Below are 17,348 nucleotides of genomic sequence, written 5' to 3'. Positions count from 1 at the left end.
TCTTCTTCTCCTTTGTATTATTATGTGCTCCAATATGGATCTTTGTCTTGTGAATCCTTGATAAGGAACTGTTTGGAACACCCACAATACCATAATAATCTCCAATGTATTGATCAAAGGTTTAGCTTTATTGTGTATCTGCTGTAGTTTCTACTTTGGACCTGTAATTTAGAATGCTGGAGCCTGGTCATTACAGTGTTGTATGTGAATTAATGAGAGAGAGAGAGACTCTGTATCAAATAATAGCAGTAGTATAATGGTGGACAGATGAAATAGTCAGGTCATAAGACATGCACCCTTTAGTTAGTTAGCAGTGTCATGGAGTCCACATGTTGTCTCTAAGTGATGTTACATAAATATTATTTAAAATAATGTTCATGTAACATCACTTACGGCCTCTGCACACATCCTACCTCTACCGCGCGTCTACCTCGCGTCTTTGTCTGACTTTTTGTCTCTGACCGTGTAATCAACCTAGAGCGGGCACACATCCAACCTCAGACGCACTGCTGATGCGCGTCGGAGGCACGTCTGCAGCGACGCTCCCCATGACCTCAGGAGGCTTGCCTATTTTTTTCTGAGAGCCGCGCGTCTCTCTCGGGTCTCTCTGCTTTAACTGATAGAGAAATACTCTGCTGAGAGTCATATTGACTTCATACCGGCAGCTTTCGCTGTAGTTTCACCATTTCCTGGTGTGTCCCTTTCAAAATAAAACTTCCAACAAGCGAAAATGTGGCAAAAAAAAAAGAAGCAATTTGGCGCACGGATTACTGTCCAGACTCAATATCAGACTCAATATAAATCATATGCATCATAAATGACACGAAAGCACTTCATTTTTAATGGGAATTATCTATGAAAACTTTGTGTAGAAAGATAGGGCTTTTAGAAGCAGCGCTGCAGCAGCAGCAGCAGCAGCAGCAGCTGCTGAGACGTTCCATGTGTGTCCGAGAAAAGTCCGAGAGACGCAGCAGTAAGGTTAGGCGACGCGCTCCAGAGGTAGACGCAGGATTTCTGCAGAGGCCGTTAGAGACAACATGTAATATTATAAAATAATATATCTAATATATTTATCTTTGGCATTTTCATGTTTTATTTCATAGAACTGTGTAGATAGACAGGGGACAGGGAGACGAGGGGTAAGGAATCAAGGACAATGCATACAATTGGGACATATTTATAGTTGTATATTTTGTCATAACATCTCACCTAAAACTTGGGCCTTTTGCTTGTGCTCGTTGCATTACTGGTTGTTTTTACTCGTTGGCTCTGTCAATGTGACTTCACTTCAGCTGCCTCAATGGATTGTGGGTCAGAACTGCTGACAAAAAGCATGCTGGTTTGCACATTAAAATATGCGGATTCTTCATAGGAGGGTTGGGGGCAAGATCTGCTGGGTTGATTGTTCTATCTAGTATAAAGGAGGAAATTAATATATATTTTGTTTAATATGTGCACTGGTGCATTTATTGAATGACAATAAAGCAAGTTTAAGTCTAAGTCTAAAAGTAATAGATGATAATAATAGATTTAATATGCAAATGGTAATAGCCAATAAAAGTAGACTCTTGGAAATAGAACATTTTTGTTGCAGTGTAGCCTACTTATTTCTGTTTGATTGTTTGTTATTTTCATTATTTTAAAGTCATCAGAATGCAGGAAACAATATCTTTGAAGCTCAACATTTCTGGAAGGGGGACGCCCCAATGTTCACCTACTGCAGTATACATTTTTTAAACGACCCCTTTTGGTTTTGTGGCAGTAGTCTATGTTGTGCATACTGTATACTGTATGATAGGTCTACATTGCACTTCAAACTTTAATTGTTTAAATATCATATTGAACTGTTTTTTTATGGAAAGCATGAGAATGATCCTGAGAGGGTTGCCCTTTTTTTTCTTGAGCACCTGCCCCTCAAATTTCTGTGCACGTCACTGATGCATGAGCATGACTAAAGACTGCTGACAGAACAGCAGCAGCTGAGCAAGAAAATATGGATAATTATACAGCAAAACATCTGCATATTTAAAACAAGATACAATTGAAACAAACTCAAAGTCTTGAAAAGTATATTTTACACATGTAGGTCTATTAGTAAAAAACAAACAAACAAACAGGCCTATCACTTAGTAGGGCTTATTTTATGTATGATTAGGGTTGCAAAGGGGTGGAAAGTTTCCGGTAAAATTCCTGAAACTTTCCACGGGAACTTTTGCTCTGGAATTTTGGGAATATTCAAAATTGGGAATTATAGGAATTAACTAAATGGCATTTAAATGATTTTTTTTTCATATCCAAACATTAATCTAAACATATAACCATTATGTTTTGTCATAGGCAGACATCCATGCAAACTTATACAATAAAAAACATTACATTTGAACAGATTTATTTGTAAGTAGAACTTTATCAAGTTTTGATTATTTTATGAACAATCAATAATTTCACTGAACAACAAAAAGTGATGTTGAGTAAAATATTACTGTCTGACCTAACCCATTTAATAAATAAAGTAAATTGCCCCCCATGTGATGGAGGAATGTACATTGCATGTATGGGGGCGTGGCCTCTGTACCCCTGCAGTAGGATGTGTGCTATGTGCAACTTGCCAAGTGTACTTGCATGAAATCTGGTTGTTTTAGTCAAGATTATGCTAAAATATATTTTACCCAACTATATTTAAAATCACTGTTTAAGCCTCTGCTCTAGTAAAAAGCAATATATGATATCAAGTTGGGTGTCTCAATAACCTTTTAAAAAAATCTGATTCGAAGTTAAATGTTCATAAATATTATAAAACATAGTTGAAAAAACTGCTTTTTACAGTCTAGAACGTTTATTAGGACTGAAATAACATAGTTTTTAGAAGGATTTAGTGCATTTGGTTTGCTTTAAATGTAGTAAATTCCAGTTTATTCCCCTTAATTCCCAAAATTCCCGCTAATTCCCATAAATTCCCATTAATTCCCATGGAAAGTTTCCAACTTTGAAAATTCCCGAAATTTTGCAACCCTATGTATGATAGATAACAGTTCTACTGTTTAAGCTTTGCATTTGGCATGAATTTATTTGAGAATAATAATCACAGACTTTGAAGGCTGTTCGTCTGGATTTGCAGTTTTAGTTTTATAGCCTACCAGAATATTCTGCTTAACTCTTTTTTTCAAAATAATTTTTCAGGGCTCCCGGGGAAAGAGGGCTTTTCCATTCTGTTCTGTAAACCTGCTGTAACTGCTTATAAGTAGTACTGCAGTAGTATCTTAGCAACACTGACATGGCTTTTAATTAATTAAGGAGAACAGCATTCTCGTAGGGGCAACACTAATACAGCGCTTCTCATTGGTCAACGAGAAGCGCATTCCAGACAGGCAGAGAAAGATAGAAGCAGCAGTCAGAACTGCACAGTTTCATCGCTAATAAAAAATCACTCCGACATTGATTTTCAAAAAATACGGAACAAAGTGGGTCCCTTTTCAGTTCAGTAAGGGTCACATATTTTGGTCTCCAAAATACAGATAACATCTTTTACAAAACCAAAGCATATCTTTTTCTGACAACAACAACAACAATAATAATAATAATAATAATAATAATAATAATAATAATAATAATAAGATTCACTGCATCAGTTAGGGTTAAATGACTTGTTGCCAACAGAAACATATTAAACACTGCAGTATTCGATCGATGGAGGGCTCTTGTCTATTTGCTTAGTAAAATCCAGATGGTGACTTTATTTTGGTTTGGGCAGTGTCATTTTGAGGCTATATCGCCAACCCCTAGTCTAAATGCTTGATTATTGTTTATAACATCTTATGATAGTAAGTTAGTTAAGGAAAAAACAAAAGTTATCCATCCCTTCAATCGCTGATAAACGATACGATGGTCAATTGGAACAAGCCTATCCCAGTGCTGGCGGTATATATTTTTACCATGCTACAGGTGCAAGCAAGGAGGCTGTGCATAATTGACAGTAGGCTATGTTGGACTAGGTTGCAGTCTCACCTTAAGCACATATTTTAAATGTCACACTCGCCACGCTCCTGTCCCGTGAATTCAGCCAAACACAATTAGACAAGGAGTGTTGCTGGAATATTCTCGGATTCTACTTCCGAGGATGTAAAACTTCCAGAGCTATCTGTTACGCCTTTCCATGTTGTTTGCATTTACACTGCAGGACGAGGACATGGCAGTATGCCAAAGTATGAAAAATATTTTTTCATGTAAAAGCCAAAATCACCAGAAATTTAAGGACTAGTCAAGTACACTTTTTAACCGAGTGCTGGTCACTGTAATCTCAAATAACTGTATGTGTGTGTGTGTGTGTGTGTGTGTGTGTGTGTGTGCATGTTCTGTAACCATGGTGATAACTCACCAGGTCAAAAAGACTTAGCTTAGCTTTATTGATATCCTCATTAGGGTCAGAGGGAGAGAGACACTTGAGGCTATTAAAGAGTATGAACAGGAGTCACTGAGACTAATTAGTTTGTATCACTCTATACAACACAGTGATTCAGAGAATGAAGTGACTCTCAGGGTCTGTTCTTTTCTCAACAAAAATCTATGGTAGGCCAAAGTACATTCAGCAGTGCCATGTGAAAACCCAAGCCAAGCTCCTTATTACCTTTTTTCCCTCTTCAAGTTGCAATCTTGCTCATTGTTATCAGTTTAAAAAGTGCTGATCTCTCCAGTGATTTAATTTCAGGTTGAACCCCAAATTAAAGGGTCATCATGAAAAGATTGTATGGCTTCTTGATACGGACGACCTGTACAGGATGAAGTCTAGGCCAGTTGATATACAATAAAAATACACAACAAGCTTACAAAGAGACAACAATTAAAACATTCAGATCAATTGAATGAAGCAGAACAATAGCCTAATTAAAACAGTTACAAGTGGAGTGGGACTGATTCAAAATAATAAGTTTAAAGTGGTTAACAGTTATGTGTGTATTTATTTTAATTTGATGTTGTATCAAATCAGAAATGCAATACATTACTGTGTCGTCAGCATACAAATGTGAGTGCAGTTTTGTAGCGATGAAACAATGTTATTGATGTAAATTGTGAATAGGACTGGACCTAAAATTGAGCCCTGCGGAACACCATTTGTAACTTCCCAGTATAGCTGCTAGCTGCCCTACATGTCTCCTCTCGTGTCGTGTACAGTATGTTTAAAGTAATATCCCAAACAACCAACACAACTGGGTGAGCTTAGCGAATATATGGACATTTAATTAAGTTTTTTTCAGATCTGTGATGCAAATCAAATGATAGAGAGCCAGAGGAGGATGCACGAGAGACAAAATACACTCGAAAAGTCCCGGAGAGTTTGGGAGAATATACAACAGAATGAAGCCGGGAGTCTCTGGCCAATCAGTGGCCGGCAGTCTGCCGACGTCACCTTTTAGCATCGGCTCAGCTCGCTTGGAATCTAGAGCGAGGCGATACCAAAAAAACAGCCGCTACCAGGTACCAGGTACCATGATTTTGCGGTGGAAACGCCAAAAATGCGATTTGAGAAGAGTCAAGTTGAGCTGATACCACACAGTGGAAAAGCGCCATTAGAAAGACTTTTTGGACTTACAGAGTCCTTTAAAGGTTAAGTAAAAACAACTTTGAAAATGTTAATGTCTATGTCTTTATATTTTTATTTGGTAACACTTTACAATAAGGTACAGAAAATTGTAGGTAGTTACTGAGTAACGAATGAAAAATTAACGAGTAACTACCATATAGTTATTGAGTAACTACTATATACTTATATAGTAACTAATACATAGTTATTGAATAACTATGTAGTAGTTACTTTATTAGTATATAGAAGTTACTCAATAACTATGTTGTAGTTACTTAATAACTAGTTACTCATTTGTTTTTCATACGTTACTCAGTTACTACCTACAATTGTGTGTACCATGTTGTAAAGTGATACCCTTAATTTTACTAATTATTATACTTAGTGTATTTCATAACTGCCACTGCAATAGTTTGCTTTTTGATAAATCTAGTCTGTATCTGACTCTTCTCTCTTTTGTTCATATTGCAGCTGTTTGAGATCACAGTGCCGATCACCCAAGGCACCAAGCCAGTGACCATCAGTGTGGCCAACCACACCCAGTGCAGCTGTCTCTCCAAACTAGACATTTACAAACAAGTTCACAGCATCATCAGGAGAGCCCTGCCTGAGTAAGCACTCATACTAACTTCATTTGTCTCCACACACACACACACACACACACACACACACACACACACACACACACACACACACACACACACACACACACACACACACACACACACACACACACACACACACACACACACACACACACACACACACACACACACACACACACACACACACACACACACACACGCGCACACACACACACACAACCTGCAGGCAGTTCTGTAAGATTTGCAAACAGTATTCCGACCCAAAGTAGACCTACCGGCTCCCATCTCCCCGAGAGCTGTGTGTTATTATGTCTGTGTGTGTGTGTGTGTGTGTGCGTGTGTGTGTGCGCGTGTGTGTGGTGCATGCTTGCATGCATGCTTGTGTGTGCGTGCGTGCGTGTGCTCTTATTGGCAAGAAACACACTTATTGTGTTTGAGTGTATTGTTACTGAGGTTGTTTCCTGTGCTGTGTGTCTATGAAGGGGTGTTACTTATGGAAACACTTTTCAACTTATCTCTTGATTAACTTTGCAGTTGTATTACTTGGCTCATATATCTACTGGATGTGAAGGCAATACCGTGTAGTAATTGGTTGGTAAAGATTACAATCATGCTGAACCGGAATCAGAAGATACTAGACTCCCACAGGAGGTAACATTAACTTCTTGCAATATTCAATGACCACACAAGACGTGAAAAGCGGTAAGATGGTACCAAGTATTAATAAAAATGTTTTAAAAAAGCAAAGGTTTTGAACAGTTAGAATTCACAGCTGGTACTCGGTTTGAGTTCAGACACAAATTATGTATTTGTCACTTTCTTGTTCGTTTTAAACCATTACTTTTCAAGTAATTCTCTATCTTCTAATTTGGGTACACCCGGGTATTTAAATTCAAAATCTAATTCATCTTTGGATCCAGTTTCAATATTGTACCTTCACAACTTATTTCAACGTTAACATAAATTCACCTTTCACTGTATCAAGAATAAATGTAAACACTGTAAGAAATGCACAATAACACTATCTCAATATCAAAATTATGAATACTCAGTCCATTTACTTAATCCACTGAGGATGACTACTCAGTCCTTTCACAAGCACGGGGAATGGGTTTAAAGAAGAATGAGGGAGCGGTAAATGTCTTTTCAAAGTCTTAAAATAAAAGATAAATTTGGGATGGAGCATGTGATGCAGGGGGTTGAGAGTAAGGGCCATACCATGAAATGATTGCACTGCTTTTGCGGCCGCTCAACAAGTGCACATGACAGAAAGAAATAGTGCCCTATCCACAGAGGACACGCAAATGCGAGAAAAAAACCTCTGACTGCACTGAAACTGCCCTGTGGAGCAGACAGCGCTGACGGTGCGCCTGGACCATTTAAATGTATTGTCATGAGGGAACTCAAAATCAAGTCCAAAATTCCTTCATTTCTTTGCAAATGTTATGTCTCTTTATCAGTTGTTGTGTCTTTGCATTGTATATTGTGTATGTATTGTTGATTTTGCTTTGCATTTGTTTGACTTGAACTCATTGTAAATGAGGGTCACCCCTCAATTGATCTCTAGAGTTTAAATCAAAGTTAAATGAAATGAAAATAAGCCTTGTTGCAAATAGCACCTTATCCTCAAGGCCAGCACTAATTACAACAGGCCGTTTTAGTGGAGCAATTACTGCGTATGAAAAGTGTGTACAAAAGTGGCGCAAACCTCCCTTCTCTCTGTCTCCCTCTCTCTCTCTCTCTCTCTCTCTCTCTCTCTCTCTAACACCCGTGAGCTTTACATTATATTGAATTGATATTGAGTCATATTATGAGGGAAAACAGGAAGTGAATTGTGTACTTATATAGGAAAAAAGTTATGATAGAGCTCAAGTTTATTTAATAAGGTCTGCTTTATTAAAAACAATGTCACCATATAAACCTGTGATCTGTGTGTAACAGCCCACCTGTGTGGATGTGAAGCAGATCATAGAACATTCATCACCATCAAATCGTGTCCGATTGTCTTGGCCCCGTGAGTAAAGCGTAAAAGCACACGGTGCTGCCTTAAACAGTCCCGCCTGGGAAGTGACCAGTTAGTGCCTGCTGCATGTCTTCACCGTGCCCGGGACAACATTATCTTCATAGTGCAATTAATACCACAGCGCATCAAGTTAATGACGTGGATCTGCGACCCCTTTTCCTGCATTCCTGCGTGGATAAAATACTCAAAATGTTGCATCACATTCTGCATCACAGAAGTGGGATGAGCATGTCCTTGTTTAGGTCGTTTTTATTTTACTTAAAGCGGCTACGAGTAACATTCAAATATCTTTTAAACAGCCTCATGTTTCCTCTCATAATCATAAATTACCTTTAACAGCAAACGCGACCATCAGTGCAAAGAAAGACGTTTTTATATAGTTTTTATTACTGCATTTGATCTGGTCGTACACCCAGTCCGATTTTCGGTTCGCTCGTGCATGCTCTATGGTCACATATCCGTATTGGTCGCAGATTTCAGTATGGCGCAGGAACGCGATTTGAGGAGCCTATCACTCCAGGTGAGGGAAGGGGATAGGGAGACCAGATCCCAATTCACCAGATGTGGGACAAAGACTACGTTTGTGCGGGACAAAGTGCCGTTTTTTTAGCAAAATAAACTCGTGTCACCACCGGTAATGCCAGAGACACGGCTTTCTATATTAAAAAACACTATCTTTAGATGAGCGCGCAGCAGTTAAGTTAGCTACTGTTAAACAAAGAGCATTAAGGCTGCGGCTTCACATTAAAAGCATTTCACTGGCTTCACATTAGCATTTCACTTGACAAACGTGAGTTGGCTTTTATTTTGAAGTAACAGGAAAGTGAACGCTGAAGCACTGCAGCACCTTCACAGAGCCACTGAGCCCAGCAGCCCGATACACACACACAGACAAACACACACACAGACAAACGGAGACTGCTGTCTCCTCACAGCTATCGGATAAATGCCAGATTATAAAACACGCATTTAAAAAGGGGGGCTCACTTTCAATAACAATGCGGGACAACGTCTCAATTTGCGGGACGTGTGAAAAGTAATGGAAATGCGATCTGGTCACCCTAGAAGGGGAGCGGGAGCCTTGTTTGAGACAGTTAGGCTATTTGTCGTCATAATGACTGATAACGGGGCTGAACCATCAAAGAAAAAAAAAGAAAATGCAATGAAGAAAAGCTAAATGGGAGAGTGATAGGCGGGCGGGAGGGCGTTGCCAAGCAACGTATACACAATTTCACGGAGCGAAACTAGACTGCAGTGTTTACTCCTAAATGAATGAGCGGTAGCCTACTAAAACAAAGTTTACTTTGCCTCACCAGCATCATCAGATGACCATTATTCATCTGAAATAGTCATTATTTACAACAACATAAACACATTACCTCATCGTGATCCATAACTAACTGCCGTCTCTGGTTCATTCGCTTTGTGTGGGGACACTTACTCGTTCAGCTCCGTGAGAGGTGACAATGGATCAACTCATTGCAATCAGGTGTAGTTGATGCTGTGTCACTAACGACTAACCACTCTCACCGAGCCGAAAAGAGTCCGGTGCCCTCACACTTTCAACACACGGACACGCACTATATTGCTTCCTGATTATTTGAATCTTGAGGCCCTGCACGAGCTAGAAAACAGCTTCACGACAGCTGGCGTCGTAAAAATACTACCGCTTTTGTTCAAAGGTGTCGCCAACGTGCCGACTTACTCGTAGTGCCTTTAAGTAATAGAAAGCAAAGCTTCGTGGTTGTGGCCCCAAGTGTTTAACAATATGTACATAAAATAAAATAATTAAATAAACAATATTGCACATAAAAAGTACATTACAGCTGATTTATCACAGGTAACACATTTATAATAAAATTAAATAATAGGAATACAAATTCTAAGAAATATGTAGTAATAAAATAGAGGTATTTCAAGATATTTTTTCTTTCTCTGTTGCAGGTGTCCAATAGCCAACATGACATGTCCTTCTGGTCAGACTTGGAGCAGCAGGCAGTGTGTTTGTATCAGCATGAACAGCGATGTGCACCACCACACCTTCCCTCCACCACTGCCCCTGCCCAGGCTGTCTCAACAGCACCTTGGTAAGTGTTTGCACACAACACATATGTTGCATCATTATTTCCCCAAAATAAATTGTAGAGGGAACTGTGATTGCTTTTTTTGTCTGCAGGATCCTAGAAAAAAAATGCAACAATTATTGTTGCTGAGGCATACAAAGAACAAAACATTAGCCTCCACTACCAACACAGTCAAGACTGTAGTGATAAGCACATCAAAAGGCAGAGCCATTGAAAGTTGGGTGTGTCGATAAGTGAATGTCTTTGTTTTTGAGGGTCCTAAATACCTACTTTGAAACATAATTAATGATGATGACAGGAAAAAGCATTTAATGTGGAACAAATACAATGGCTTCAGCTGCTGTTTATACTGGCTGCATCCTTTAGATACAACACTCTTGGCTCAATGCCCCCATGAGATCTCCTATTAGTTAATAGGAGATCTCATGGGGGGAATCTTTAACTAGAATTCTCTTTTAAAATAATGTACATATAACGGAACTGAAAGAAAAGTTGGCCACGGGTAGTGAGGCCAGTCAACATATCAGAGCGATTTAGCATATCTGCCAGCTTTAAATAGTATATGTTAAGTGAAAAAAGTAGGGCTGTCAAGCGATTAAAAACAATAATCAAATTAATTACAGGCTCTGTGATTAATTAATCTAAATTAATCGCATACTTATGACACTTTTATGCCTGTTTATAAAGAACTGTAGGCTACCGTTCGTCTCTCTCTCTCTCTCTCTCTCTCGCTCTCTCTCTCTCTCTCTCTCTCTCTCTCGATCGAATAAAAACACAAAAAAACAAGCAGGCTAAATGACGACTGTCTATCTCCCACAACAGACAACGCTGCACTGCCCATTCATTCACCGTCCTACTCATAGCCAAAAATATTGACACACACAGACACACACACACAAAAAGGAGGAAAAAAGACAGGCATATGCTAGGAAGAGTGAGAGGGGGCGGGTGTCGATCGCAGCTAGCAAACAAAATTGAGACACGGAGGAAGATTGAGAGATACTGTTTTGAACCCACATTGTTAATTAGGCACCCACTAAATCAATAATGCACAGACACTGCGGAGAATAACATAAGACGTAGGCCTATTCCTACCTTCATGCTTATGTGCCCGGAGCTGCCCACAACATATCCATAGAGCCTTCGGCCCCTTTCCCCTGCTTCTTTCTTTACTCTTTAATCCCGTGCGGGCTGTGTCAGCAAGCTACAGGTGCAGCTCCGCTATCGCCTCACCTCTTTTGCACCGGGTCAAAGGGCAATATAGAAGTTTGATTAATCTGTGTTAATTTTTTTAATCTCGTTAATTTTTTTGTGATTAATTAATCGAAATTAACGCGTTAATTTGACAGCCCTAGAAAAAAGCTAAATATCTTACTAGTTAGTGGTGAAGAGGGCAAAGGTTATTGGATGTAAAACGTCTACCTTATCTACTGTAAAAGGTGAGTCTTTTGGCCTGACCGTTAAAGGGGCAGTGATCTCCTCACGATCCGCTATCTGTTTGTACTGTGTGTGCGCTGAAAATAAAACCAGTACAGATCTAAAACGAGCATGTTTCTAGCTGCAGTGGGCCACTTTGTTTACTTACCAGTCTACAGATCCAAAGCTGTGTATTAACACTGGTTATTGCATTGCACTTAGAGAATCCTGTGTAAATCACGGCATTCTACAAGTCTGTTATTACCAGCAAGACAGACCGCTGTCAAGGGTATAATGACCGTTGCTAAGGACCTACGTCATAGTTTTGATGGATAGACGTCCACAAACAGGGCTACTACTCATTCAGAAAACAATGGAATAATTTTAACATGACTTTGCATGTATCAGGAGAGCAGGGAACACAGGAGTCATGCCCTGCGTTCCGAATCGCATACTCTTTCTCTTTTCTATTCTACATACTACATCCGACCATGAAAATAATCTAGTTAGGATGCAGTAGGCATACTATTGGGACATACTTTTACTCTTTTATTTATAACATTGCGCCTTGATCTTGCCTCTTGCTTTTATATCCGGCGCATCCCCGTTTGTTTTGATATGGAGGCTTCGTCGATGTGACGTCACTTCACGTGCGCACCGGATTGTGGGTCAGAATCGCCCAGCATGCAGTTTTCAACACTAACAATCTTGGCCGGATTAAGTAGGACATCCGGGTACTTCTAACCATCCTAAATCTGGCCACAAGAATCGGGACATCCTAAATCTTCTTTCTACATACTATATAGTAGAAAGTATGTGATTCGGAACACAGGGATGGTTAATGTCCGACAGGACTCCAGTCAAGACGATGTGAGTATGTTTGGCCGCATATTTACAGTTAGCCTATATACAGTAATTTAAGGCTGCAGCCCGCAATGTAAGTGTTCGGCAGTCATTTTCTCCGTGAATTGTGTTATTAATTTTGGGGGATAATGCTTTGTTAGCTAGATGGAGCTCTTGTTATACATATGGGCCGATTAGATTTACTGTTTGTACAGTGTGCAAATCTTGAATTGTGTTAGCAAAACAGTAGCTCTGTGGCTAACAGCTGAGCCGAAGCCTTCAGTCAGCTGAAGCAGACAGTACTCTAGCGGGACGAGCAGACTGTTACCCCGTTGCTTGTTCGTATCCTTGTCCGTTCCTTTTTACTGGCGTACTGAACTACGTTTGAATGACATAAGAACCTATTAGGTTTGCAATGACTATTCCAGTTATTAGACAAGCTCTCAGGGTTGCTACGGAAACGAGTTGATTTTTGTTAAACTCTTCTAGGTTGGCTGCAGCTTGACATAGTAACCGTTGCTATTGAGTAAGTTCCGACCGTGTAGCGGACTGTTTTTGGCTGTTAAAACAACATGTTGCTTCAATTAATTGCTTTATTTTTTGTAGTAGCCAGGTAATAAGCGGGATATAGCGAACGGGTCACTTGCTAGAAATAAAGACCTTCAAGCTGAACAACCTGCTTCAGCTTGTCGGTCTTTATTTCTAGCAAGTGACCCGTTCGCTATACATTATCCCTTACATAATGAGGAGATATTTACTGATTATGACAAAGTGATTTTGAGAATTCTCCAGAATCGCTGACTCCACCTTTAATTGTTGAGAGAGAAATTACCACTCACCAAATTTACTGGCTTGACACTGATACAGTAGTCAATCATTTGGACTGCTCCATAATGGCTTCTAACCGCATGACGACATTTTCCCAAGGCATGTAGTGAGCACCAACACTGAGACAAACACTCTTAGTCAAGGCATCTTTTGTTATCTTAGTTTTTGTGACAGGAGAATGTTAATGTTTTCACTGAGGAGTATTTACGACAGCAATGGGCTAAGAGAGACTATGTGTGTGTGTGTGTGTGTGTGTGTGTGTGTGTGTGTGTGTGTGTGTGTGTGTGTGTGTGTGTGTGTGTGTGTGTGTGTGTGTGTGTGTGTGTATGTGTGTGTTGTGTTTGTGAGTTCCTCAGTGGTGTGTTTGAGAAGACTCTGGACGCAGTTTACACAAATGAGAAACTGAAGAATGCGGGGACCCCAGAATAGCAGATTCCACAGATAGCCGCACACACAAACACACTTGCTTAGTATATATAACGGGGCCAAAACAAATTATCTAAATATAGCAGGAGCCTCTTTGTCTCAAAAGCTTGAGCAGCTGATGAAATTAATTAAATCAGGAGAGCCGTAGGTAACCAGAGATTTAAAAAAATGGATGATCAAATGTTATGGAATTAATAGTATAGAATTTCCAATGTGCAATTTTAAATTAATTATAGAATACATTTTATAAATGTATATAATTTATACCATATACATTTTAGGGCTGCACGATTATGGCCAAAATTATTATCATGATTATTTTGGTCAATATTGACATCACGATATTTTACCACGATTATTCAGTAATTAAAGTGAGCGATTTATTTTCACCATTGGCGGACACATTTCGGCTTGTTTTTCCGATCCGGGACCTCTGCAGTGAGGATCTAGGGTGGTGGACCTGGACGGTGGGCACTCTCACAGCTGGTGGTTGCCTGTCCCCTTGGAGCTGAGCTGATTTTGTGCCCAGCTCATCTGTCATTAAGCAAAATGTGTTATTTTTAGATTTTAGAACCCCCTTTGAGTAATGCAATCTGAAAGAGCTAATACATTCTAAACATACAAATCTCTGCAGACATGCATTTCTTTCATGTAAAAAAAGGGCATGCGTAAAAGGTTTAAAAGTACCTGTAAAAGACATTCCGAAGCTCTGTCCATGTTTCGATGCTAAAAGATTATTCGCAATTATCAAAGGGGAGAACCATCTCCATTGCATACTTCATCAGTGTTGACTGTCATGCACACAATTTACTATGTTGTGTTGTTTCAACATTTAGAACAGTGTTTTGAATAGTGTATCATTTTGTTTTCTTAAAAAACATTTACAGCAGCAATTGGCCTTATCAACCGTATATTCATGTTATACATGTAATACTTACTACTGTATACTTAAATGTGCAGCAAATATCAACATTGATACCAGTCCAGCTTTTATGCATACATTTTGCACAGTATGCATATACAGTACCTGTCAAATATAGTTATAATATAAACTGACACACGTGGTCATTTGTAAAAGAATTTAACTGAACTGGTCTTCTAGCACGTCAAAGGCTATACTGTTGGTGTTGTAATGTGATTATTCTAAATTTTTATAGATATATCTGATTTCCAAGTATTCCAAGTCGCCAATCATTTAAGACAAACCGCACATCTGTTTGTCCCCCTTCTTTTATCTCAACAGACATATTTTCAGCAGATGTGTGTGGCCCAGACAAGGAAGTGGACGTGGAAACCTGTCAATGTGTGTGCCAGCACAGGGATGACACTCAAGACTGTGGCCCTAAGCGACACTTTGACCGCAACACCTGCCAGTGCGTTTGCGACATCCCGCCTGCTCCCTCCTGCCCACTCAACCACATGTTCAATAAGGAGACCTGTCAATGCACCTGTAGTAAGACATGTCCCAGGCACCAGCCCCTAAATAAAACAAAGTGTTCCTGCGAATGTAACGAGTCACCCAATAAGTGTTTCGTAAGAGGAAGAAGGTTTCACCAAGCCACATGCAGGTAGGACAGTTCAGTTTCATCTGTTTTCGCCACTTAGATATAGAGAAACTTTGCCTTAAACTGGGGAATAGCCTGAAGAGCAACTGAAACATAACTATTGTTAAAACAAGCTTGTACAGTGACGGTCTATAAGGGGAACATACTCCTTCAACTTACCGAGCCATTGGTATACAGTTTTTTTTAAAAGATTATTCTTTGGCATTTTTACTTTATTAGACAGATTTGGAGAGACAGAGTTGAAATGGGGCAAAGAAGGGAAGACATGCAGAGAACTGAGCCTCTAGGGAGACGCTCTAACCACTGTGCCACGAGCGCCCCACAGGTGATTTAACTTGTGTTGCTAGGCAAACTACGGAAGTTGTTGGTCAATTCCAGCTGAAGACAGAAAAAGCAGTATTTATTTTTACTTATACATTTTTTATGTATTTTTTCAATTTCAGGACAATGTACATCGATGAACCTATACAGCAGTACACGTAAATGTGCCAGATTGTAGCCCGGGGGCTAATTTCCTTCTGTAGTCCTACATAATAATACAAATGACAAAAGATACACACGTAAAATTTGCTATATAAAACAGGGAGAAACAGAAAGAAAGAACTAGAAAAAGAGGACAGTTCATTAGTATGTGTTAAAACGGAGACACAATTCATTTGTATGCTCTTCTGGGCTGATACGGTACAGCATACTGTTTGAGGTGGTTGCACATTTGGTTAGCTCTAAAACCAAAAGTTTTTGAATGGTGCGTGGTGTTCTGGCCGACACACCTGAGGCGAATGTAGTGATTATAGCAGATCAGCACCGAAACAACACAGTCACCTGTTTCCTCCACTATCGTCCCATTTTGCACCATTATGTTCCTGCGCACGACTGTGTGTGTGTGTGTGTGCAACCCGATCTCACGCCGAGGCGTGAGATACACACGCATGGACCGGCGTCTAACTCACGCGCCCTGCCTGACCAGGGCGTGTGAGTTACACGCGGCCGCCCGTAGTCAAAATGGCGGCCGCGGTTGTTTTTGTCTATATTATAACCTCTCCCTGTCCCCTTGCCCTAACCCTAACCACCGAGGGGGCTGCAGCTAGATAGTATTGAAATGCTGGGGGAACATGTGGTGCTATTCCTGGGACAACATGTCGGCCCCTGTTGGTGCTATTCCTCCGTTCATTTAGACTATTCCTCCATTCATTTAGACGGCGGGAGGTGCGCGTGTAACTCACACGCCCTGGTGAGGCAGGGCGCGTGAGTTAGACGCCGGTCCATGCGTGTGTATCTCACGCCTCGGCGTGATACCAGGTTGGTGTGTGTGTGTGTGTGTGAACACTAGATGAACTATGGTGACAGAGTGTATTCTTATGTGTTTGATTGATGGTTGTGTAGCAAAGATAAGGCAAATCCTGTTTGCCACAATATAAATAGTTAGGTTATTGTAAGGGAATTTGGTGTGATTGATATGAGGCTCGATGTTATTTTCAGTCTAATTTAAAGCTGGTTTTGCCAGCATTTTTTACCGTTTTTCTAAGCTGTTTTTAACGTTTTTCTTTGTAAATAGGCTACACACTTTGTATTGGAAAAGTCAAGAAGGTTGGCTGTCGGCTGACTAACTTGTTTTGCTCATTTTACTATTCATCTGATAAAGTTTTCTTTGTCCTTAATTCTCTTCACCAGAATACACCAAATTGCTTCTCTTAAATGTTCATATCACAAAAAAAATCTTCCCCAGACCTCCCTACCGGGGGGTGGGGGGTGCCCCCAGACCTCCCTACCGGGCTTTGTTTTCGGGCTTCTCACCTTTTTCATGGCTTATGAGTTTGCATGCCTGTATTTAGCTGAACAGAAAGAAGTGCCCTGCAAAGCTAGAACAGTTTAAGACTCCACATCACCGTGGCAACACAACCTGTCTATCAGCTCAGACAGTGCAGAGAAAAGTTTGATGAATGCATGAGAGTGATGGCCCAGCCAAGTTTCAGTAAGTTT

The 17,348-nt window shown here is 40.0% G+C and overlaps 1 protein-coding gene across 1 annotated transcript in view; it reads left to right on the top strand.

Moving 5' to 3' along the window:
• The window catches only part of vegfc (vascular endothelial growth factor c), a gene marked incomplete at both ends in the record, with an annotated part of 43,148 nt that overhangs the window by 17,933 nt on the left and 7,867 nt on the right, over positions 1-17,348 (top strand). The window contains 3 exons of the mRNA XM_080028778.1: positions 6,050-6,189; positions 10,151-10,293; positions 15,047-15,371. Of these exons, the coding sequence (XP_079884904.1) occupies positions 6,050-6,189; positions 10,151-10,293; positions 15,047-15,371 (608 nt within the window). The remainder of the gene's footprint in view (positions 1-6,049; positions 6,190-10,150; positions 10,294-15,046; positions 15,372-17,348) is intronic.

The sequence above is a fragment of the Ammodytes marinus genome (genome assembly GCF_949987685.1).
Source record: "Ammodytes marinus genome assembly, chromosome: 6".
Lineage (NCBI taxonomy): Eukaryota > Metazoa > Chordata > Actinopteri > Uranoscopiformes > Ammodytidae > Ammodytes > Ammodytes marinus.
The sequence above is the reverse complement of the archived record's forward strand: the minus strand, read 5'-3'. Positions and strand labels throughout refer to the sequence as shown.